The sequence below is a fragment of the Cucurbita pepo genome, chromosome LG01 (genome assembly GCF_002806865.2).
Source record: "Cucurbita pepo subsp. pepo cultivar mu-cu-16 chromosome LG01, ASM280686v2, whole genome shotgun sequence".
Lineage (NCBI taxonomy): Eukaryota > Viridiplantae > Streptophyta > Magnoliopsida > Cucurbitales > Cucurbitaceae > Cucurbita > Cucurbita pepo.
In genome coordinates this window covers 11,263,141-11,287,030 of record NC_036638.1, presented here as the reverse complement: position 1 = coordinate 11,287,030, position 23,890 = coordinate 11,263,141, and the positions used below count along the sequence as shown (strand labels likewise).

Sequence of the window (23,890 nt, the reverse complement as noted above, 5' to 3'; positions counted from 1 at the left end):
ATGTAAAAATTACACTCGATGCTAGTTTCCGTATGAAAATTTGTCCCATTATTTTCTTGAATAACCTCTCTACTTCGAGAAATATGTTAGAATCTCCAAGTTTCATTTACACACCGTTCATTTTTTACTAGAACGATCAGCTATTGTTCACATGCTAATTTTCTCAAGTGCTTTAATCTCAACAGGTATAGATTATTACAATTATTTCCAACATATTATCGTATTACTGTTGTCGAGGGTTCTCTCCATTTGCATCCTCTAATCAATACATTAAACCAAAAGAGGGTATAAATAATAAGAGAGAGCTGGGTTTCAACAAGGCTTGTAAGAGCGCTAAGAGATTTGAAAAATGTGATCATTCAAAACTAACTGGAAGACCGAAGGGAGGCCAATAAATTCAGTTGCCACAGATACCTCTGTAAATCCAAAAAACTTGGAGATGATTGTAGCAAGTCAAGGCTTATCTGTAGGGGTAAGTAAATAAGAAAGAATAGGGAAAAGAAAATGAAAATCCTATTACATATCCATTATTGATATTGAGACAAGGACATAAATCGATTCTATTGTCATAAACAAATGTGAAATTAACACTATTAAAAACATTTACTTATGTTGGGTTGAATTCAAGCAGACCTCTTAGAATAAGGATACCTTAATTAATGGATGTTAGTATCTGCTCTTACAAGTATCGAATACTGTGTAGGCTTTTCTTTTTCCTTTTTATTCACTTAAATGGTGCAGATGTCCTGATACAATGTTCTTTCTTCTTCGTTGATTATATACATCTGCCTCTAATAATACATACAGCTAATACTTTACAAAACAATATAAACTGCAGCATTTGATATACAGACGAGAAATGAATTGAGCCACTGTGAGCAGCAATACCTACGTAAAGGCATTCCTCATTTTGGACAACACTTTTGCAGGGTTCATAGGGATGTTTCTTCCTTAGTACCCTCTGAAACCTCCCAGCCATTTAGCTCCCCCATGCAACTTCGCAAAGAATGATCAGGCGCTTAATCAAACGATGCTTTCATGTTACAAAATAGTTAAGATACAATCAATCTTCTATTCTCGAATCGTCCTTCTCAAATTCTTCTTCTTCATGGGATTTCTGGGGAAGAAAATGCAAGCCACCAGCAAAGCAAATGCAAAACCAGCCACCCCACTCAATGGTTGATGTGTGTCGATGCCCATAATCCAAAGAGAATGATGCATGGGGATGGAGGGCTTATAGCTTATGAATCCTCCCTTCAGAAAAATAAAACTAGATGCTGTAATACCAGCACGTAAGCCAATAGGAATTGACAGGCAGCCGTCCCTCCTTTGGCGGGCTCCCGCCAAACCCAAAGATAACACCCATAAAACCGGTATCGCTTGCAGGGACCTAAAACCCGACATTTATATCAGTTATTTCAATCCCACAAGACGACATGAGGCTGCATTGATAAGCAGAGGCTCTTCCATAGTAAACTATAGACAGCAGTTCGCAAAAAGTAGAACCGTCTAACTTAACTGTAACACATGGGATTAAGATAGGAATATGCATATCAAATGTTGCTAACTACATTAGAAAAAAGTCCAGTAATAGAACTCTGAATTAGAGCATATAAAACTCCTAAACACACAACTTGTCTCCTAAAATCATGGGAGCTCTTTTCGAGATACTTTGAAAGAAAGGCGCTCTTGTCTTGAAATTCAATTGAAAGAGAATAAAATGGTTCCACATATTGTTCTCGACTTTGCATGGAATGGAAAAGAAAAAAACTGAACTCGTAGGGAAAAAATATAAACAAATAATTTGATGCATTAGTCAAATAGTGAGATCATTGAACTAATTAACCAACGCATTTAATGAAAAATATAATATTTTTGTTAATCGACTAAGGAGGAGAAGCAAAAACATACTACTTTGGATTGAGCAACAACAGTTATTAGGAACACACTTGTCATGTCTCTTGCATGGAATATTAAAGAAAATTTCCTCCCTTTGAACAGTAAATGACGAAAATCAAATTGTTTAATCTATTACCTAGCTCATTTAATTGTGTCCAAACATATATCTTTTTATCTATTTATTTTTCTTTTTTGGAAAAGATGTTTTTTTGGTCCCTAAATTTTAAGTCCCAATGTTACATTTTTCCTCCCGTTTTGAGTTTAGTTACATTTGGTCCCAAAATTTCTAGATTTTACATTTTTACCCTGAATAACTAAGGCTCGCTTTAGGTCTTTTGTTGAGTAAGTAATGCTCACTGAGTAACTAATGCTCGCTTTAGGTCTATGGTATTAACTTCCAAATAATTAATTTAAAATAATATCGTGTGAATTTATCAATTAATTTTAATGATGACCAGAAGTTAATGAAAACTAATTTAATTATAATCAATTTATTTATTTAAGTTCATAAATAGAAAATTAACACAAATAACTAAAAGTGAGCTCGAGTAAAAGTTTAAGGGTAAATGTGTAAAATCCTAGAGCTTATGGACCAAATAAAAACCAAGTTCAATCCTCTAAGGTAAAAATGTAACATTTTAAAACTTAGAGATCAATTAGAAGCTAAACTCAAAATTCAGGGATAAAAATGGAACATTTTGAAACCTATGAATCAAATGAAAATTATACTCAAAACTAACCAAAAACGTATTTTACCCCTTTTTTTAATACTCCAAACATATATCTTGAAGTAAGAAAATTTCCCCATTGGTAACATGGAGGACAAAAAAAAAGAAAATGTTAGCAGTTTTAAAAATAAAAAAGACAACACGAAAATAATTTCCAAAGAAAACCAAAATAAAAAACAGACAACCAACCAACCAAGATGATAGGGCGGAAGGGAGATATAATCAAACAATGAAAAATTTACCTCTGTAATATTGCGAAAGCTAGTCCTGAAATGATAATCCCTGGGTAGTATCCGAGATCCAAAGCAATTTCTTCAGTTAACCATGACCTAAAGAGAAATTCTTCCACTGCTGTAACAAATATTGATGATATAACTCCAACACTAACCAGCAACAGACTTCCCCCTAGCACCTTTAACCATGAAACCCAGTTCACCAAAGTTGGAATAGCTGGCAATGAAAGAGTTGTGTAACCAAGAAATCCATTTACACATTGAATTCCCAAGAGACCCGCAACTCCTCCAAAGAAGGCCATAAGAAAATCATAACTCTGCATGCAAGGAGCTAAATATTATTAGTGGTGAAGTAAAACTGAACTTTGTTTAGAGAGAATAATGTTTATTATCTCACAAATAGATAGTACAGCGGAATTAACAAACATGGAATCTAACAAAAATTCACAGTAATTAAGAAAATATATTGACAAATAATGGAAAGATAATATCAACCAACCCACACATAGCCCAGCTGGATAAGGTACTATATCTTCAATAAAAGGGCTTTTNAAAAAAAAAAAAAAAAAAAAAAAAAAAGGAAAGGTACTATCCAATCTAAATAAAGATGGAATGCTTTTCTTATGATGACTTGGAAGAAGAAATTTAGATCGAGATTTCACTTGAATATGAGCAAACAAGAAATAAGGTTTGTAAATGAAAGAACATGTACGGATTAAAAAAAAATTCCTAGAGCGTGATTTGGTAGATTCTCTCAAGTTATGAGGAAGATGGGCTACAAACAAAGTCAAGGAGATCCTAAGTTGTTCATAAAACATTTGACTGCATGGGTTGTTATAACACTAATTGTTAATGTTGATAATATATTGTCACAGGAACAATAGTAATGAACAAGATCAACTAAGAAAATTGTTTAATGAATTTGAAGTGAAAAAATTTGGAAAGATGAAATATTTCCATTGAATCAAAGTAAACAATTCTAAGCAATGCACTCTTTTCACAATAGAAATACGTGACTGACTTAGGGAACCTTGGTAGCAAACTAGTGGGAACACATTATGTGAAATAGAAGACATCAAGTAAATAAGGAAACTTATAAAAGGTTTAGCAAATTGATATATCTAGACCAGATATTACTTAGGTTGTGGGAGTGGTAAATCCATTTATGCATATCCCATGAACAGTTCACTATAAAAAAATGCATATGATATTTCATTATTTGAAGAATTCCACTGGGAGGGGATTGTTGTTTATGAATGGCGAGCAACTCAATTTAGGATGCATATTTATGCGTGTTCAGTAGTTGGTAAAAATCACCTTCTAATTCTGGGTGAAAATTTGGTAACATGGAGAAGTAAAAAGCAAAATGTGGCTGCACAAGATCGAGATCAGAATGAGCGATGGCCTTAGGCATTTGTAAATTACTCTAGATAAAATTATCTGTGAAGTCTTGAAGATTTCATGAGGAAGGACTATGAAGCCGTAATGCGATAATAAGTCTGTTATACGTATCACCTATTATCCAAATCAATATGATTGAACCAAGCAAGTAGAAGTTGATTGCACCTTATAAAAGAGAGGTTGGATCGTGGTCTACTTTGCTCTTCATTTATGTCAACCAATAATCAGATAGCAGATATTTTCATAATAGACAACTTCTAGAATTTGGTTAGCAAACTGGGAACGGAAAATATTCACTCACCAGCTTGAAGGGAATGTCATTATAATTTACATCTTTTTTTTTAATATTTTTATTTCCTCATTTGTAATTAGCCCTTAATTGGTAATTGTTTCCTTATATTCTCCTTCCAAGTTTGTTTTCCATGTAACCATTTAGACGAGTCTTGTACCCCATTCTTCTTCAGTAGGAAAGAATCATCTTCCCCAGTATTGAAAATTTCATTTTCTTGAGAATAGTATCTAATCTAAATAAAGATAAAAAAAAGATAAAAACTATTTAAATTATGCAAGCAACATCAGCTGATATCTCCCCTCCAACAAGGCAGAGACGCAAGCAAAGTCAGTTCTTAACAAGATTTTTATCAAGTGCCAAGTTGAAAATGGTACCTTAAACCAAGATGCCAAATCCAGCCCATATTCTTTTGCTGGATCTTCATACCCACGTATTCTTTTGCCCCACATCATAACAAGAATCGTGAGAGCGATATAAAGACCAAAACCACAAGCAAGATTAGCAATTTTTGAGGGAGTATGAGAAGTCCAGCTATCAACAAGTTTGGGAAGCAGTGGAAGAGTAATTGGTGACCATAAAATAAGCACCAAACCCACAGACCCAAGAATCCTACAAAACAGTTGAGATAAAGAGTAAATCAATAAACATTAGATCAAAGATATGAATACTTATTCACCGAATAAACAAGTATAATGAAGATGAGGAACCCTCAATCTATAAGACTATAAATTATAAGAAACTTGCCCATCTAGAGTGTTGAAAAGCGAAAGTAATAATAAAATCCAAGTAAAAAATGATACTATAACAAACAACGCCTCCATTACATGATTATCCTGCAAATTATATTAGTTTCTTTCCAACCATACCCTCCAACATAACAGCACAACCATGCAGCATTTTTAAAAGGTTATCCATCTTTTACTTGACAGGTCACCGACTATCTGCTGTGAATCCCTTCGAATTACCCAACAAGCATTGATCTGGTGTAGAAGATAAACCCATAATTTAATTGTGAAATTACAATGAAGAAAAAGGGTAACAAATTCATATAATTTATGATGGAAATATGGTGAAAGGAGATAAAAAGAATAATGGGCCCTCCACATATCTCCATATTGTCTATTATGAAAATATCTGTAGAGCACGAGCAATGGGCCCTCCACATATCTCCATATTGTCTATTATGAAATTATCCCCTCCCAATAGCGAGAACTTGTTTTTCTCCCTGACACAACATCTGATAGAGCACGAGCACATAACAACAATTGACAAAGAATGTTTATTTTGCTCTTATTAAGGCAAAATAGAGCACAAATGAGGCTTGCCCTCATGGTATTTTTTTCTACCCAAAAGACCCCATACCAACAGAGATAATTGTCCTCACTACTATTGATTTCTCCTTTCCCTAGCCAATATTTGACTTTATTTGCACCTAACAGGAAAGAGTAAAGTAAAGAACCGAATTGACGATTTACGAAAAACAGCTGCTAGAATTATCTATTAAGGAGAATCTTCGGCTTGTGATTGTGCTCTCAACTCTTTCAAATCTATACCTGTTTTTTTCTCATGTTTCTAATTTATGATAATTTTCATTAAATAAATTTTGGAAAGGAAGAAAGAGGATTGGGAAGAAAGAAATTATAGATCAATTGAGTTTGCAAAAGAACCCATTCCACTTACCTAGCCGTGTATTGGGATTTTTTTTTTGCTGTCAGATGCCCAGGTTTCCTCTCTTTCAACTAATAAGAAGAAAAGAATTGGGAAAAAGGGGAGCACGGGGAGGAGAAAGGGGAGGTACAACTCATTTCCTAAATCATAATCTAACATGTCAAGCAAATTAGAAGAGTCAATATACATGCCAACCGCCTGTTATGATCTTATAGAGATTTGGGTAAATTCAGTTTTTTCCATTAGTTGTTTAACAATAACTAGGTGTTAAGATAGCCCATTGATATTGAAGGCCAAAGCCCATTACGTTGTTTTTTTTTTTTTTCCTTTTATTGGTCTTTTTGTATTATGGGTCTTATATTGCTTTTCTGTGGCCCGCGTGTATTATGGATTGTCCATTCTGTTAGAAGAATAATTCCAGCATGTATGAGTTATTTTAGGAGTATTCCTGCCCAAGTCTCCGTATATGGCTGGTATTCTCTCTACATAAATATATAGGGTTTTCTCCTGCATTTCGTTTCTTCTCCTTCATTCATTTTTCATTTTCTTTGCAATCCAAGAAACTAGGGGCATTGCAAGCAATGGATGTTACCACTAGTCATTCCAAAATCTGTTTAATGATAACCGTTCTACTTGGTATCTGGTGCTCAAGTCCCTTTCGAAGAGAGGGTTCCATCTAAAGCCCATAGCCAGTTTTATCATCAAGCTAAAGAAAAGCTGTTAACCTAGTCTCTAAGAAAATGGCAACATCTATCCTTGACAAAAACGAAAGAACATCAAGGTAGTCAATAGCTAGCTACGACAACAGTATTCAATACTTTGGAGAAATGCAGTAGAGTTTTGCAATTAAAATTACCTCTGAAACAAAGGGCGTTCAGCTATTCGAAGAATCGAGATAAGTTTTTCAGTCACACTCATTGCAGTACGTATACCACCCCAGAGTAAAGCTATTCTTCCTACTAGCTTCAATATGCCGCCCTTCTCTCCTAATTCAGCTAGCATATTGACTAGCCTGTTTGAAAAGGGAAGAAATACTTAGAAAAAGAGAAAAGGACATAAAAAATTGTGTAAGACATGCATTTGCGGCCAAAACCTTTCTTCATCTACTTCACCATCTTCCTTCTTGGGCACCACTGGACTAGCAACTGACATTGCCTTCTCAGCAAGAGCAGTGACGATGTTATGATTCTTTTCAGGTATTATCTGCTCGTCATGCCTTTCTGGCTCTTTCTGAAGACTAGCTTTCTCCTTGGACTTGAATGAACTTTCAGTAGTGTCATCAGTTCCACATAAATTCTGCGTGTTTGAGTTCAGAAACACATTTAAAGCACAAATATAAACAGGACAATGATCACATTTACTTCTATATACATGCATGGTGAGGAAGTAATAAATAAGAATTAATCCCTAGGAATGAAGGAAAATATTTTGAACTCCAAATTAATGTCAACTTTAAAATGACAGAACAAAGGAAGAGATTTAAAAAGTCCCCATGGAACAACAAGAAGCGAAGAATTAAAAGCAAGAATGAATACTTGCATTCTTTTCTTCTCTTTTTTTATTCAATCGAAGATATTTGTAATAATTGGGGGCTTTCTTCCAAGTTTCAAGATACTTCTCGCCTTTGTTTGCTTTGGTTTCTTGATCTTTACATTGTATTTGCTGTTTCTTTGTTTTGCAAATCTTCCCTTAGTCCACACTTTGTAGACTTGGATTTGTTGTTCACTTTTGAATCTTTTCCAGCATTAATGAAAAGTCTTGTTTCCTTTTGCTACATATGTTATATGTGTGTCTATATATGTATATATATATTATATGTATGATTCGGGGACTGATCACATCAAGGTGCAAAAGGCAATGCAAAAAACAAAAATTTCCAAGCAACATATACCTGCTGATGTACCAGTAAAGCAGATGCTCCAAGAGCAGCTGTGACAGCTCCAACCACAACAGTATCTTTATTTAAACTTCTCATTTCAGCACATCCTTCTTCCCCACCCACTGTATCGGTCAGTATAACATTTTGATTTCTGTCACCAGATTTCTTAGCTTGATCAACGCCCAAGCATTCTCCCTGGTTATCATCATGCAGCGTAGTCACATGAAAAGATTTTCTTAGAGCTGCCAAGCTAGAGCCAATTATAACACCTAAAGGAAGAATTTTTTTCAAATAAACAGTTTCCTGAACAGAAGATGAAATTGATCTAATAATCTGCTCGCCACAAAGAGTACCCATTTTATCTGCAATGGAATTAATGCTGTCACTTTTACTTCCTAAGCACTGTCTGCATCCACTGCCATATCCAACAGCCACTGACAACAGATTTGCAACATGTTCAATGTCTCTGTCAACGCCCAATTTTAAGTCCTTGTTAGCTGCACTCAACCTACGACCAACTTCCACCTTCAAACTGTCCTGTATAATAGATCTAACAAAGTATTCCAAATCCTTCTGTCCATCACTACATTTGATTTCTTCGTTTCCATTGACCGTGTTTTGATATTCCCCAACTGACTCTGGCTGATTGTCACTGTCCAAGATCATATAAAGTGGCTCAATAACATCATCAGTATTCTTCCCTTTTGCATGTGCATAGGCATTCACTTTTCCTTCAAGTTCTTCAGATGTTGAAATAGCACCATTTTCATTTCCCGGGTGTTCAATAAACTTCCACTGATCTTTTTCAGGAATATAATCAAGCAACAATGTTGCAGTCGTATCCTTATCAAGTGATTTAGTAGGCATATTTGAGGCAATGTATTTCAAGAAAAAATTACTGTGAACAGAATCTAAATACGCATTTGAAGTCATGTCCACATTGCCATCCAAATCAAGTAGTTCGTCCTTTTCATTTTCATCCTGGCCAACTTGGGCTGACTGAGGTCTAATCAAATAGCTCCTATTAATTGAGACCAGGTCTGAAGTGAATTCCTCCTCTTCCCGTTCACTTGAAACATTATGCTTTGATTCTCCTCTCCTCTCCAGGATATTAATTATACGAGGACCACTTAGCCTTTCAGGTTTTACAGACGAATCCATGTTACCACATTCTTTCTTCCCTGATGACTTTTCATTATCGTTACCTGAGCAATTATTGTTAACTAAGGAATCAGTCTTCTTGTCCTCACTTTCATTTTCTGAACCCTCCAACTGCGAGATCATATTTTCAATTACATTAAATACATTATTGACTGCTAACTGGGTGGAATCATCAATCCCTGCCAAGGCATCCAAAGCCTGAGAAACGCTGAAGTTGTTGACATTAGATTCAGAAACGAAAGGCTTGGTATGTTCTACAACAGGTTGCACACTATTTGTATCCATCTGATCATTATTGTATTCATGTTCTACTCGATGTGTCTCTGAAGTAGACCCTGCTGATGAAAGTGCTTCCTCTATTGTAAGAGATGACACCGCCTTATCATCAATTGAAGGATCTATAGTTTTCTCTTCATTTTTCTTGCGTTTACTCTCTTCCTCCTCATCTGATTGAGCAATTCCACCTCCCTGGTCTTTGTAATTATCACCAATGGCTACTTCGTGTGAACCTAACTGTTCAACCTTGCTTGAAAATTCTGGCTTCTCACTTATGTCTAGTTCTTTCCCACCATTATCAAAATACTGGGAAGCATTTTCCCTAGAAAATTCATCATCTGAAACAGTACTACCAGAGCCACTGGTCTCCCTCCTTATAGAACTGATAGTATCATCACCATGAATGCTAAGTGGCTGAGAACCATTTTGATCAATAGAATTTTGCTCCGAGGAAGGAGGCTCAGATTCCAGTTCCCCAATAAACTTGTCCTTTGTAGGTTGATGGCTATCAGAACCATCTGAAACATCTTTAACAACTCCCATCTCGTGCAAAGGTGAAGAAACTTGTGAGGAACCTTCAGCATCTGCCACATGTCTGACCTTCTCCTCAGTCTTTTTCTTCAATTCTAATGTGGCATTGGATTTATGAGAAGTGCCAGTTAAATCCCTAACCTTTAAGTTTGATCCTTGAGCATGCAATATCCCAGATAGAGCAGTTGTAAGCTTTCCACGGACTTCTTCCGGTACAGCATCTTGCAGAGCTTTCATCAGTGTCTCTCCTTTATCCACAGCATTCAAGACCTGAACCAGGAAGCAGCATAACAACTTAAGTGGATGGATAACATAGTTTTGAAGGAGCCAGCAAAACGTACCAATGCATTGCATATTACTGAGGAACAGCGCATGTAGTAACGGACACAGACCGTAAAAGAAGAAAAACTTGACAAAGCATAAAAGATACTGATTATTGAGAATATGAACGAAGAAAAACTTCAAATTCTTTAGTCCCAAAATTACGTGAAGAGAATTAATTTGCCAGAAAATTTTGGTTGAAAAAGCCATTGGGTGAAGGTAACCAGAAACCATCACTTTGATAGTACAAACCTCGTTGAAGAAATAATACGGTGACAATGTGACTGAGCAAATTTTGGTGCACATCTGTCTTAATTTGATAAAGAAATTGATGAACAGACCTTACAGAACAAAGATATTGGGAGCAGGAGCTACCGGTTTTCCTTTCATTTTCACTACGTTCCTCCTGTCCCTATTCTCTGCTTTCTTCTTCATAAGTTAACCATGCTTTGAAAAGTAGAAGAATAAAGGAGATGTATAGGATCTTTTTATAGAAGTACATGTTAGATATACATGTTCTTCTTGTATTTCAAATATCACAGAAAAGTCCTAGAGAAATAGCAGCTCCTACCTTGACAAAAGGAGGGGGAGAGAAAAGGGGGGGTGGAGGTAGGGAAAGTGCATGAAGAAAACGGTAGCAAAGAAGTCTCTGATTTTCCTCGTTTCCCCCTTGTTTTCATGTACAATATGAGATTTATTAAATAGATAAACAAATAAATAAAACAAATGCGCAAGGACATTATACACTCCACAGAAAGGGTAAAGAAAGGATAAAGCTTATCATAATTTACAACTTCAGACAATTGAAGAAATCTGCAATTTATAAGAATGGATGAGGACGGCCTAGTTACCTTTTTCTTTTCTTCCTCAGTCAGAGTGTCAGGGTAAGTCATATCAAGAATATTCAATGCCACTTCAGCTGTCCGTACCACTTGACCTTTTTCAATATCTTCTGAACTGACTTCGTCCTTTTTCCCCATATCATCACTAATAGAGCTGGTTTGGTCCAAAACCCCAACTACAATTTCTAGAGACCCTTTATTCTCAAGTTGTGATTTTCTCTGCGAGTCATTTTGAGATCTAAGGTGAGTACGGTTACTACTGTGACTCTCTTCAAGTTTCTTCTTGATAAAGCTTGTTGGTTGGTATTCACTCGAAGCATCTGACCAGTTGTAATCTAGTTGCCTGATGACTTTTCCTCTTTCTTCCACTGTTCTGCCATCCACGAGAGCTAAGCCTCTGGAAGAGTTGATGGTAATGTCTACATCCTTGAGAAGAGGGTGACGACCTTTCAAGAGCCCAAGCTCTACTGCTGTAAGCCACTATGTGTATTACACGCATACTAATTAGAATATGGCTAGTAGAGATGCACCGAACTCCACATTTTTCCTACCAAAAGGGTTTTGGTAGAATTAAACTGTGGAAAAGACATTTCAAAAAGGGTTTTGGTAGAATTAAACTGTGGAAAAGACATTTCAAAATCCAAACCCTATGAATCAAGAGAAACAGAGAACCAACAGAGCTAACTATGAAATGTTGTGTGAATAGTAAGAAATTGCTGAACGGTGACAGATACTTTCAAATTTATGAATAAAACTGGAAGGAGAACAAGGACAACAGTTTCACTTAATACGTCAGAGGATACGATGTATATTACTTTATTTAAAAATAACGGAAAGTTTCCAATTTGAACTCTTGTTCAAGCGCAAACCATGATCATTTTAGTTATCAGCAATCTTCGACGTGAATTATGGAAAACTCTGAGAGCAGAGAGGAAGATATCAGTTAATGTCACCCATATATATAATAACCATCTACCTGCTTCAAGTGAGGTGCTTTCATTTTCAGCTAGGAATTAATAAAATCCGTGGATGAATCTAAAGTTCTGTAAGAAATTATAAAGTTTCATCAACATACACATTTCAATCCCCCAAGATTGAAATAAAGTGAGTTACTTCAACAAACATGAGAGTGAAGACCCGATTCCCGTAAATTAGCAGATGATGCAATAACTTATCTTGTTACAAGATCACAGGGAAAGAAAATAATTCATTACCTCAATCGATAACTGTTGGCACCAAGATAGATCAGGTTGCACACTAGATATAAAACTAGATGGCGAATAAGAACACAAAAGAAGACTTGTAAATGGATTTTCTGCTATCAAACTGCGTGGAATTGAGAATACTGGAGCTGATCCATTGTCATTCTGATAATTTCGACACTTTAACAAGTCAGAAAACTGATTTATTTGTTTATTTGTGTATGAGAAAGAGATGTCAACTATCAAACAAATATAACTCATTGAAATCAGAACTACTTTAAACATAAGATGATGAAATGCCTTATGGCAAACAAAGTTTATGCATTTACAATCAATATTAAAACATTAAATTTTCTGGGTAGCTCAGCTATATAGAACGCCTTGATAATGAAATTAAATAATTGAACTCCGTAGAATCAACCTTGTTGTATAAATAGAAGGAAACTGGCTATCTCATACTTATTGTAATTTGGCATGCATACAGAGTCATTAAGTGAACTTTAATTGAGCTACATTTTAAAAATGATTTCACTCACCATAATCTAACTAGAATTCTATGGGTGCGTACACAAACACGTAAAAAGAGTATGAACTGGAAGAATCTACCATATCTTTTAAGCTTAACAACATAACTCAAAGAAAAAACCATGTATAAAACGTGCACCTGGATATAAAGTACAGGAATTTTCACATTCCCAACCACACTTCTTGTGCTCGACTTTGAGTAGAAATCTTCAATAGAATTAAAACCAAGAGAAACACATGATATTAATTTTTCAAACTCGCGCACAGATTTAGCTTCAAGAGCCTTTTCCACATCAAAGCCTTTAGCTTTCCCTTGAAAAAGTTCCTGCAAATTAAAAATGTCATATAGCAACAACAGTTACAATTCAGTATCCAGTAACAAACTAAACCCACAAAGCCAAAGGCACACATGCCACGCTATGAGAGCATATTTCATTTTCTTTTTAAAAAAAAAAAAAAAAAAAAAAAGTTAAGCCATCAGGCATTGGAAGTTTCAGCTCTTCTTCATAAACATTAAGCTATATTTAATGAGGCAACAAACAGGAGCAGGAATCACAAACCTTATTAGATTTCAGAATATTAATCAGCCCACCAGTGAGATCATGATCAATGGCCATGTGATATGGAGGGGTCTGGGCGGCCTCCTCCAAGTCAAAGGGATTGTCAATGCATGTTGCAGCAGTAAGTGGTGTTCTCTCACCGACTTCTGCCAGGTACTTGGTCAACATGTTTGCACCATATCCCCAGCCAATGGCTATCAATGCTGTCCAGGGCCTCGCCTTACTAATGAACTGTACAGCTGTGTAGATATCATCGCTGTCAGCAGCTGAAAACAGCCTACATAAATAGATTAATTAAGAGTTATTCTATCAGTTTTTTTTTTTCTCTATCTATCCCGCATGTGAAAGTATGAAATCAGACAGTCACTGTATTTTGAAACTCAAACGCAAATTTTGAAGGTCGCTCTACTTTCTCCATATCTCTTCACACCTATTGTGTAGGAGGGGGCGCTAGGAAGTGGAGGATGATTCTCGTTCAGCATACCCCTAAANTTTTTTTTTTTTTTTTTTTTGGTATGAAGGGGACAGAAAACTGTTTTTTAAAACAATATATGACACTTTTCCATAAGAGAATAAAAGGAGACTACCACTGAAAGAACAAACTCCAAAAGGAGAAAAAAAAAACAGAAAATAAAAAGACAAAAATAAAAAGACAGAATGAAGCAGCAAAACAAAGTAAACTTAAAGAAATGAAGAGATTAAATCCAGAAACGAATAATAAATCCAGCCCAACTCTGATAAATATCCTGAATAGGAAGCCCTACAAATTTCTTGGAGCACCACGAGAAAGAATTTAAATGTGGATTCAAAGCTTTCATAACTCAAACGATTAAGAACTTTGAAAACAACGCTGATTTCTTTGAAATCATAACTCAGAAAGAAGGGATTGATTGCATTGAATAACTCGGAAAAAAGGGCTTGATTGCATTGAACCAAAGAAGATAAGCCTTCAAACTCAACAAAGGACCCCAGAGAGGTTGAACGACATTATCCTTCATTTTGTTCGAAAATACCCACTAAAGGTTGAACAAAGCAAATGAGTTAAACCAACTACTGTGAGTAGGAGAATTCAAAAAAAAAAAGTATAGTGGAGAGAATCCACCGCCACTAGATAGAGAGAACAAACCGAAAGCATAAGAAACTAATTGGAAAGCTTTATCTTCAAAATATTCGAGGAATTGAGGCTGCCATTGATCATAATCCATATAAGAATATTGATTTTCTTAGGATTCTTTTATTTCCACATAGCTGCAAATAGAACTTTGTCCATTACCACACTAATCCATATAAGTAACCCCACTAATCCAAGGATCTAGCCGGAAACATTAAAGAGTACCAAGAAATCCAACTTCTTTCAAGTTTAAGAAATACTTACCCAAGGACTTCTAAGACTCAAATTTCCTTTTCCTTTCCTGTGCCAATTGAATTCATTTGATCGATGTATACTGACAATTACTTTCCTTCATAGGGAATTGGGTTCTTAAATGAATCTCCATTCCCACTTGGCAATTCAAGTTCCTGTGATGCAATGCTCCAATACCAAGACCACCATGAGTTTGAGCTTTGGAGGCTGAATTACATCGCACCAAATGGTTCATCTTGCTGTCCTTTTTCTCCTTCCTAGAGCTTTGGAGGCCAAATTCCATCGCACCAAATGGTTAATCCTGCTGTCATCTCTTCCTTCCCAGAAAAAAGCTCGTAAGAGACGCTCAAGCTCCAAACTAACGGAGGATGGCATGAGAAATATGGACATAGTATAATGGGATACTAAAAAGAACAAGCATGAGGTCATCTTCCCACCTCTAGATAGTGTCAATCTCCTCCATCCATCTATTTTCTTTTGATTTCTGAATTCTGTCGAGAACGAACTGCCAAAAAGAAAGCCTTTTGAGATATCCACCAAGCGGAAAGCCAAGAGAAATGAAGCGTAGCAGTTCAACCTTGAAATTTAACCTCGAGGAAAACTGATTAAGCTTCAATTCATCCACATTTATTCCACACACGGCAGATTTTGCCCAATTAATTTTCTACCCAGAGCTTCAAAATCCACGCAGACGAGGCTTTTTCAATGTCTGATTTCAAAATCCATCCTTTCTTCTTTTTAACCCGGTATACTTTCCCAATCTCATTGGCAGCGAGAATAGAATCTAAAATTTTCCTCTCCTATGAATGCACTTTCTTTTCTAGTAAGAGATCAAACTTTTCATTGAATAATCGAAAAGAGAATAAAATAAAGAAAAAAAATTCACAACGAGAAACATCAAGCGAATTGAATAAAAAGGAACTAGTAAAGGAGAGATGCTGAAGGATTAAACTCAACATAAAAGACCAAACTCTAGAAATCAATCAAATCCCAACCATAAAGAACAACCACCCTGGAGAAAAGTAGAACTGAGCCCAAAAAAACAAATAAACAAGAATGACTTAACCCAAGCCAAAAATGCAAAAGAGCAATCAAACTTCAACAACAAATTCTTTGGAAATTAAAGGGGGAATTTCACGCGTCTCGAGATCACAGGCTTCAATAAGAGAAATAAATTGCCTAGGCACTGATGAAGGAAGAAAATGCAGGATCTTTTTTACCACTTTCTTAAAATAATGATACTAAATCCTCACCAAAAGAATCTTCCATGAAATTATCTTCCTTCATCAGTGATGTTGAAAAAACTTCTTTAATACTACCCTTTTTGAACAATCCCCAAGACCTCGGGATTCCATAAAATTATCTTCATGGGCAACGCAGAGAGAGAGAGAGAGAGAGAGTATAGAACTTAATTACTTGCTTTGGTGACGACTTCTTTCACTTGCAAACCACAAACATCAATGAGAAAGGGGAGTTTCTTTGGGATGTCTTCGTTCAAGATTCTGCTTGGTAGACTTATCAAAATCATCAGGTAACTAGTACTGATTGTCCTCAAATATCATGCATAAAGCCCCTGAGTAATCATCTACCTCAACACAATTCTTGACTCCTTCCATATTTTCTACCGAGTATTCATCTGCCTGAACACAATTCTTACTGACTTCTTCCAATTTTCTACTACTGAACCAACACTATACACACCAACTTCAGACTCATTATCTGAATCGAGGGACAAAGAGATTAGATGAGGAGCATTTTTATTAGGAAGGAGAGGGACCCACCTTTAATCATAGAGAAACCAGACATATTTGCTGGAAACACTGATTGTTGATAAGTAAAGATTCCGCTTCCAATTGAAGCGATTTTTTCTTATTTGTGAACAGAGGAAATCAGCAGGCACGAACGTTATTCTTCAACTGAATCCTTATTTAACGAAGACTTTTCAACTCTTGGAAAATTTGACTCTTCCTTCCCTTTTTTCCGTGAATAATGACTAGGAAGTGCTTCACTTAAATTTTTATTCCTTTCATTAAAAGATACTTCCTGAACAAAAAGCCCTTTGGAAATCTCTGAAATAATTTCATTCTTAACAGTTGTAACTTCAACTAATGCATTCAAATCATCCTTGGAACAAGGTAGTACTTGTGCAACATTCATTGTGTTCTCTGAATTCTCTTGCCAAAGGTCTCTGAGAAGGCAAACCAATTCTATAACAACATTCTCTTTATTCAAGCTGGCAGCATTTAACGTTGCATTCTCTTTCTCAATAATCGTTAACCCATTTAATATGACTTCTCATTCACATCAGTCATTTCTGATTGTTTTGGATCTAAAACTTAATCGGAATGAACAATATGATTAACTTCTGGAAATCTATCCACACACTTGATTGAAGAGAGAGCCCTTGAAATGTAACCACCTTGAACTGATTCGTAATATTCCACCTTCGAATTTTGAGTAAGAGGGTCTATACTTTCATCTACCATAACTTTCTTCAAACAAGAAGGATTAACCATATTTGAAAAATCCTTTACAAATAAAATTTCGTGAATGATAGATATTTGGAGGATCCAGTGCAACGATATTACCAAAATGGAGAAAAATGTGTCCATTGCATTTATCTTTAATTTCAGTTGACGCGGGATGAAACCACATAAGTTCCTTTTAACGTGAATACGAGCCTCAGCACAATTAATCATATTAATCGTTTCATGAAAAGTTACTATCCAGACCTCCAAAATACACCCCAATGGCCTCACAAGACTTGCAGCACCAGTATTCAAGAGGTAATTTTTTATCGTAATCCATCCTCCATATCCCTTCATAAATCTTGTGCGCCCGTGAAGCTTTCTATTCCACTTTTCAAAAAGTAAATGAGAGTCATCAAAACCTTCCATTTTCCAGGTGAGTCAATGATGTTTTCTAAATTCTCAAAAGGAACATTTGATCAATGCTTTATCAGCAAAGGGCGGGTTAATCAACACTTAAGTTTTAAAGTGATATTCCAAACCTTAGAAATTTCGTTCCAGTCATTATGTGTGAATAAACAAGATACTACCCGTAAATCGTTAGAAGTCTATCTGCAGTATTTCTTCATCTTTCAAAGCCAGTAAGAACCCTATAAAGGCATCAATTCTAACCAGTTAGCTGCCATTGCATAGTTCCTTGATCATTGTACTCCCTCTGAAGGACCTGCAACTGCCATTTAATAACTCTTACCTCCTGCATGAGGCTTAAACAACTTCGGATGACGAGGAAATTTTTCCTCTGTCTTGATGACTTCAAATTTTTAAGAAAATTGCTTATCATTTCCCAAAAAAAGACGATCCTTTCTTCTTTGACAATCCCAAAGGCAAATGGATGAATTTTCTGCCACCTATATAAGGCCAAACAACCTATCGCATAAACAAACCAAAGAAACGTCTTATGTTTGTCAAGAGAGTAGCTCCAAATTCGTCTCTATATTGCTTGTTAAAGAACTGAATTAGCAGTTGATGCAAGAGTTCTACTGTGGGGCTTTCAAGCCATTGCAGATCGGATAATGAAAAAGGAATCACTGCCTTACTTGAAATGTCTTCCACGAAAAAAAAAAAAAACTATCATCTTCGGCCCAAACACTACAAAAGAACTTGAAAGAGCACACTAAGAAGATTTCAACCAAGCTGATTCAAAACAGTCGAACCAAGGAAGTTGCTTGTTTTAGAAAATTCTCCATCTCCTCTCCATCCATAATTCTGAAACAATAGCCTTATTCACACTAATCCATAAAATATGAGATTCTGAAGACATTGAAACCCCAAAAGAAGCTGCTACAAATTATCCCTCATATTTGAGTAAAACACCCATGGAACCTTTTGGAGGAAAAGAAGCTTGAACCAGCAATTGAAAAAATATGGACAGTAAAAAAAAATGGTTTTGAAAATTCCCATATTTGCCATAAAGAGAACAAACTGAAAGCATAAGAACGAAGAACAGCATTTTCCTTTGCAAAACTTAGGAGGTGTTAAGACTGCCATACACAATTATCATTTGAAGAACCAATCTTTAAGGATGAACGAATACCTAATAAAGAAGATAATGCATAAGCTCATCTTCACAGGTAAAGCAACTTCACCCAAACCTAAACATCCAATATTTTGCATATGGAGGGCTGAAATCAATCAAGTTCTGAGTTGGTTAATCAACTCCAAGACGGCTGACATCGGGAAGAAATTTCTCCTATTTTCAACTTACAAAGAGATTTGGAATTTCTATCAACACTTTCTCAAATTAGTAAAACACCATTTAATTCTTCAAGATCTAAAATAAGGTGACTTATCTGCTACAACTTACTACACTTTATCTCGCTAGTGGCAACAGTTGGACTTATTTGAAACTTATAAATGAAAACGTTCAGGTGATGGTGCTCTCTTTCGAAAAAGTGGAGACAAAAAGATTTTTCAAGTTCCTTATGGATCTCAATCATGGTCGAATCCTTGGTACTAAGCCATGACCTAGTCTTTGAAAAGTTCTGGTTGAAGTCGTAGGGAAGAAAGTAGAAAGCAAGTAATCTTGGGACCAACCGAACACACTTCTACTAAAAAATGAATCTGCTCTCATTTCCCAACTAGATCGTCCATGATCCAATTGCTCGTGCTGCCTGGAAAAACTCTCAATCATTTGGTGAGAGTCGACAGTGCAAAGGACAACCATGATTTGACTCAATTATTGAATAAAACAAATCACCCATCAAAGTAGTTCAGCAAGTATTGAATAAAACAAATCACCCATCTGAAGGATAGCGGACTCTAGAGCATTAGATCATATGATGGGTGATAGATCCTTATTCTCATCCTTTTTCTCTTTATACGAGTAATCTTTCCATTCAAATTGCTGATGGTATACCTGCTAAAGTAACTCGGATTGGAAGTATTCAAATTTCAAGCTTCATAACTTTTGAATCAGTCTTATTTGTGCCAAAATTGGAGTATAATCAGTAGCCTGTGAATAAGTTGAATAAGGACTTGAATTGTGAGACTAAATTCCTCGCAAACTCTTGTATTTTTCAGGACTTGGCATTGGGGAAGATGATTGGCAATGTTGAGGCAATGTTGAGTATGTGCAGGGTTGTACCTACTCAAAGCAATGAGTCCTCCACAAATAAAGGAATGTACTAAGCTTGCAGTTCAATCTAATCATGAGTTTATGCATGTTTCTAAGTCTTTTAACCATTTAAATAAAAATAGCCTTGTCCTTTTGTTGCACTATCGGCTAGGTCATCCAACTTTGCCTATCTTAACTGTCTATTCTCTAATTTATTTCTCAATTAAAAAAAAAAAAAAAAAAAAAAAAAAAAAAAANAAAAAAAAAAAAAAAAAAAAAAAAAAAAAAAAAAAAAAAAAAAAAAAAAAAAAAAAAAAAAAAAAAAGTCAACTTCTCAGGTGTGCAGTTTTTCAACTTTTCAAACACACAGGTGCTCATTTTTCACCTCATACTTGTTCGGAAAGATGAAACAACTGATCAAGGCAGGTAATCAACGCCTAGTTGAAAACTAATACATTTGACTCATATCCAACCAGACATTAGCTTTGTTGATGGTGTGGCAAGTCAATTTCTTAACAAGCCTTCTAAGGAAGCTACAGAAGCTAGGTATACACTATTGAGAAATCTCAAATATGGTCCTGGAAAGGGCCTCATGTTTAGGAAGACCATGACTTGGTCTCTGGAAGTTTACACTAATGCAAACTGGGTTGGATCCCCTGTTGATCGTAAGTCAACATTTGGATATTGATCTTATGTATGAAGAAATTTAGTAACTTGGTGCAAGAAGAAGCAACAAATTGTAGCCCAAAGCAATTCTAAATCTAAATTTTGAACCATGGAATTTGTGAAGAAAATTGGTTAAAACACCTTCTCACTCAGCTCAAGGTTAAGATTCAAGGTACTATAGAAGTACTGTGTGAACATCAATCTACCGTAGTCATTGCAAGAAATCCAATACATCATAATCCAATAAAGCATGTCGAGATAGATCATCACTTCATCAATGATACGATTGCGACAAATACAATCAATTTGAGATATGTGCTTTCCAGACATCAAGCTGCTAACATATTAACTAAGGATTTGCATCGAACCAACCTTGGTGGAATAATTTCCAAGCTTGAGATGACTAGCATATACCATTCAGCTAGAGGAGAGTGTAGAAAATCAAGCTAAATCATTCAGCTGTAAATTGAGAATTAATTTAGATTCTTTTTTTGTATATTGTGTTATTATTTCTTTCCACATAGGTTAAGATTGATAGCTAATTCCAACACATATGATTAAGAATCCTCTTGTATTAATTGAGTCCTTCTCATCACTCAATGGATAAGAAAAATATTTCTCTACCGTGCTTCACTTAAAAGTACCATTGAAGGATAGGATGACTGTCTCCCAATTAGGATGAGAATCTGGTCAAATTCCCTAACCGCTCCCTGAAGTCAGAGAATTAAAAAATTCTGGAAAAATAATGAAAAATGCCATGGAGCTGGTGGGCTCAACTATAAACAAGGAGGGATATGCCAGATATAGAATGCATGTAGAATGCCGTGAATATGTTGAAGTTTCCATACCCACTTATTATATCCAATCAGCCTCAAGCTGTAATTAGAAAATCTTTTGTTACTCTATGTACGTAGATACAGTTTCAACTTTGATCCAAAATAGAGAAACCACACCAAGTGTTGTAAATCAAAACATGTCATTATCATTCCAAAAGTTGCTTCCCTGACTTTTGTAATATGCCAAGATAGATTTTTCAGGGTCATTTTCAGTGGAGGTAGCTCCCCAATCATTCAACTAGGGTTCATTAAATTCAAACAGAAAGCTAGATGCCCCATATGTAGTTTCCTATTAGATTTGATGGTTGAAGTTTCTATTTTCTCGCTTTAGCTCCCTTGACTCAACTTCCAGATATTGTTAAGTTTCTATTCCCTCCGTACAAGTAACCACTATCAAATAAAGATCAAACAATCCCGCATGAAAAGCCCCAAGCTTCATTAGCACCGGCTACATGATTTCCCACTAGACACCAATTATAACACAAATCAGAAACACCTATGCTACAGAAATGATCACATAAACTGGCTTAAAGTGGCAAAACCCAGCAACCGAAATATCAATAAAAGCACTAATGCAATAACGACACCAATCAAAGCAGAGGGTACCCTTCTAGCAGCCGACATATCTATGAAGTGAAGTGAAGTGAAGTGAAGTGAAGTAAAGTGAAGTAAAGTGAAGTAAAGTTAAGTAAAGAAGTTACAAGGCAGTGGCCGTACCGTGCAGTGGTTAGAGGTGAACCAGCACAGCCCCTAGGATTCATGACTATTGGAAAGAGCCCTCGCGCAAGAGCCTCAATCACACACAACCGCACATTCCTATTCATGCTCCCTTCTGGCGTTCCGGGAACTAACAATAAGGTGGTGTCCAAACCGTGCTCTTCCCTCAAGTTCAAATTAGACGGCCAATCCAATGAAATTACCCCACCATCTTCGGTGCTTATACACAATCTTTGGTACGTCAATTTGTCTTCTAAAGCATCATCGCCAGTAGTGGCCTTAATTCTCCCGCTGTGGAGCCTCACGAAGTGCCTATCCTCCTTCATCAGTTTATCACTCACATCCTCCACAAGGTTTGTGTCACTTCCAGAGAAATCAATGGACGGACAGCGAAGAAATACAAATCTATTAAACGGCGTGGGGCTGGACAACAAAATCCATTCGCCAATATTCGACACTGCGGAATTTTTGGGAGAGACGACATTAGACAAGTAAAGTGCAACGCCAGAAGAGAATCCGAGCGCTGGAGCAATTAGCTCCAAGGAATTGACGGAGGTAACTTGGGAAACCAAGCTATGGAAAAGGCTCTCGAAGGGGTTCGACTGGCTTCGGACAGTGAAGGCGGTGCGACGGTGGGCATGACGGCAATGCTTGAGTCTCCGGCGGCGAAATATACGAAATTCTCGGAGGTGAAAGGGATTGGTAAGGAGGGATGAAGGTCCGGAGGGGAGCTTCCCGGGGAGGGCGCTGCAGGAATCGAAGGTCGAAATCATAATCGATGATGAATAATTGGACGAGAATGAGAATATGATGAACAGAGAAGCAGGGGAGGGGAGATGGCGGTGGAGGTGGGCATCGATTTTTGGAGGTTTATGGGATTGATGTGAGGAGTGAAGTTGGTTATTGATTTGGAAACGGAGGCCCAACTGTACGTCTCCTTCTGCCACGTGTTTGGCATGGTACACTTGCTTTCCAAACTGGATTAGTCACCTTTAATAAATCTCAATTTCCATTAAAATCATTTTTTTAATATATATATATATTTGGGAGAACACAAAGAGTCCATTTTAATCCAAAATATTCTACTTTCAATCTTCTTTTATTTTTCTTTTCTTATATGTACTTTTAATCATTTTTAAATTTGGGTCCCATGTTTAATTTATGGTTAATCTCCTCCATTAGTCTTCTCTTCACAATTTTGAAAATATGAAAATATGTTTTTTCTTCAATTGAAATTATTATTAATATTATTATTATGTTATCAAATTGGATAAAAATTAAATTCAAATCAACAATAAAGATTAGTTTAACTGTTAATATTTTAACTTTTCTTTTAATTTAATCAAAAGTGAGGCATGGAACCTTCGAATTGTAGGAAGATAAAGTAATGCGGCTTAATAATTAAGATATCTATTCCTTTATTTGAAGTTGTTCTTAAATGACATAATATTTATGATGAAAATGGAATAAAATTATTGTCTTTATATTGATTCTTTTTCGAGAATGTGCGTGCTCTAAACGTAGGCAAAAAGATTCCTAGTAAAAAATGTGTTTATGAGAGTTTGGCCAGGTGCATCGAGTAGAAATAGAACCTCTCAAAAATTGGATGTAGAAATATGACGGATATAAATAGGTGAGTTGACATTATAAACCAATTGAATCAATGCCATTTGAAAGAATAATAGTCTAGGGAGACTTTGGTTGTTTT

General features: G+C 36.0%; 1 protein-coding gene across 4 annotated transcripts; it reads right to left on the bottom strand.

The window, feature by feature from the left end:
• Window positions 1–686: 686 nt before the first annotated feature.
• Window positions 687–23,062, bottom strand: LOC111792735. Of its 4 annotated transcripts, none has more exons than XM_023674306.1 (11): window positions 22,183–23,061; window positions 13,519–13,795; window positions 13,098–13,283; window positions 12,446–12,598; window positions 11,241–11,711; window positions 8,113–10,338; window positions 7,315–7,517; window positions 7,078–7,233; window positions 4,928–5,162; window positions 2,870–3,177; window positions 687–1,390 (listed from the first exon to the last, which is right to left on the bottom strand). In XM_023674306.1, exons 1-11 carry the CDS (start codon window positions 22,953–22,955, stop codon window positions 1,072–1,074), a joined length of 5,307 nt encoding a protein of 1,768 aa, XP_023530074.1. In that variant the 5' UTR covers window positions 22,956–23,061; the 3' UTR covers window positions 687–1,071. The 4 variants fall into 4 exon arrangements, with proteins under 4 accessions (XP_023530074.1, XP_023530096.1, XP_023530082.1 ...); XM_023674328.1 differs by having other exon boundaries at window positions 13,519–13,757; window positions 22,183–22,267; XM_023674322.1 differs by lacking the exons at window positions 687–1,390; window positions 2,870–3,177; window positions 4,928–5,162 and adding exons at window positions 5,276–5,321; window positions 5,505–5,533 and having other exon boundaries at window positions 22,183–23,062.
• Between the last annotated feature and the right edge of the window lie 828 nt (window positions 23,063–23,890).

What these genes read in the sequence shown, in the direction of transcription:
- LOC111792735 (XM_023674306.1), bottom strand. Translation starts at nt 22,955, where the DNA reads ATGATTTCGACCTTCGATTCCTGCAGCGCCCTCCCCGGGAAGCTCCCC. An exon ending in TTCCTGTACTTTATATCCAG is followed by an intron (nt 12,599 to 13,097) that starts GTGCACGTTTTA and finishes CGAAATTATCAG; the next exon opens with AATGACAATGGATCAGCTCC. An exon ending in GAACGCCCTTTGTTTCAGAG is followed by an intron (nt 5,163 to 7,077) that starts GTAATTTTAATT and finishes ACTGTTTTGTAG; the next exon opens with GATTCTTGGGTCTGTGGGTT.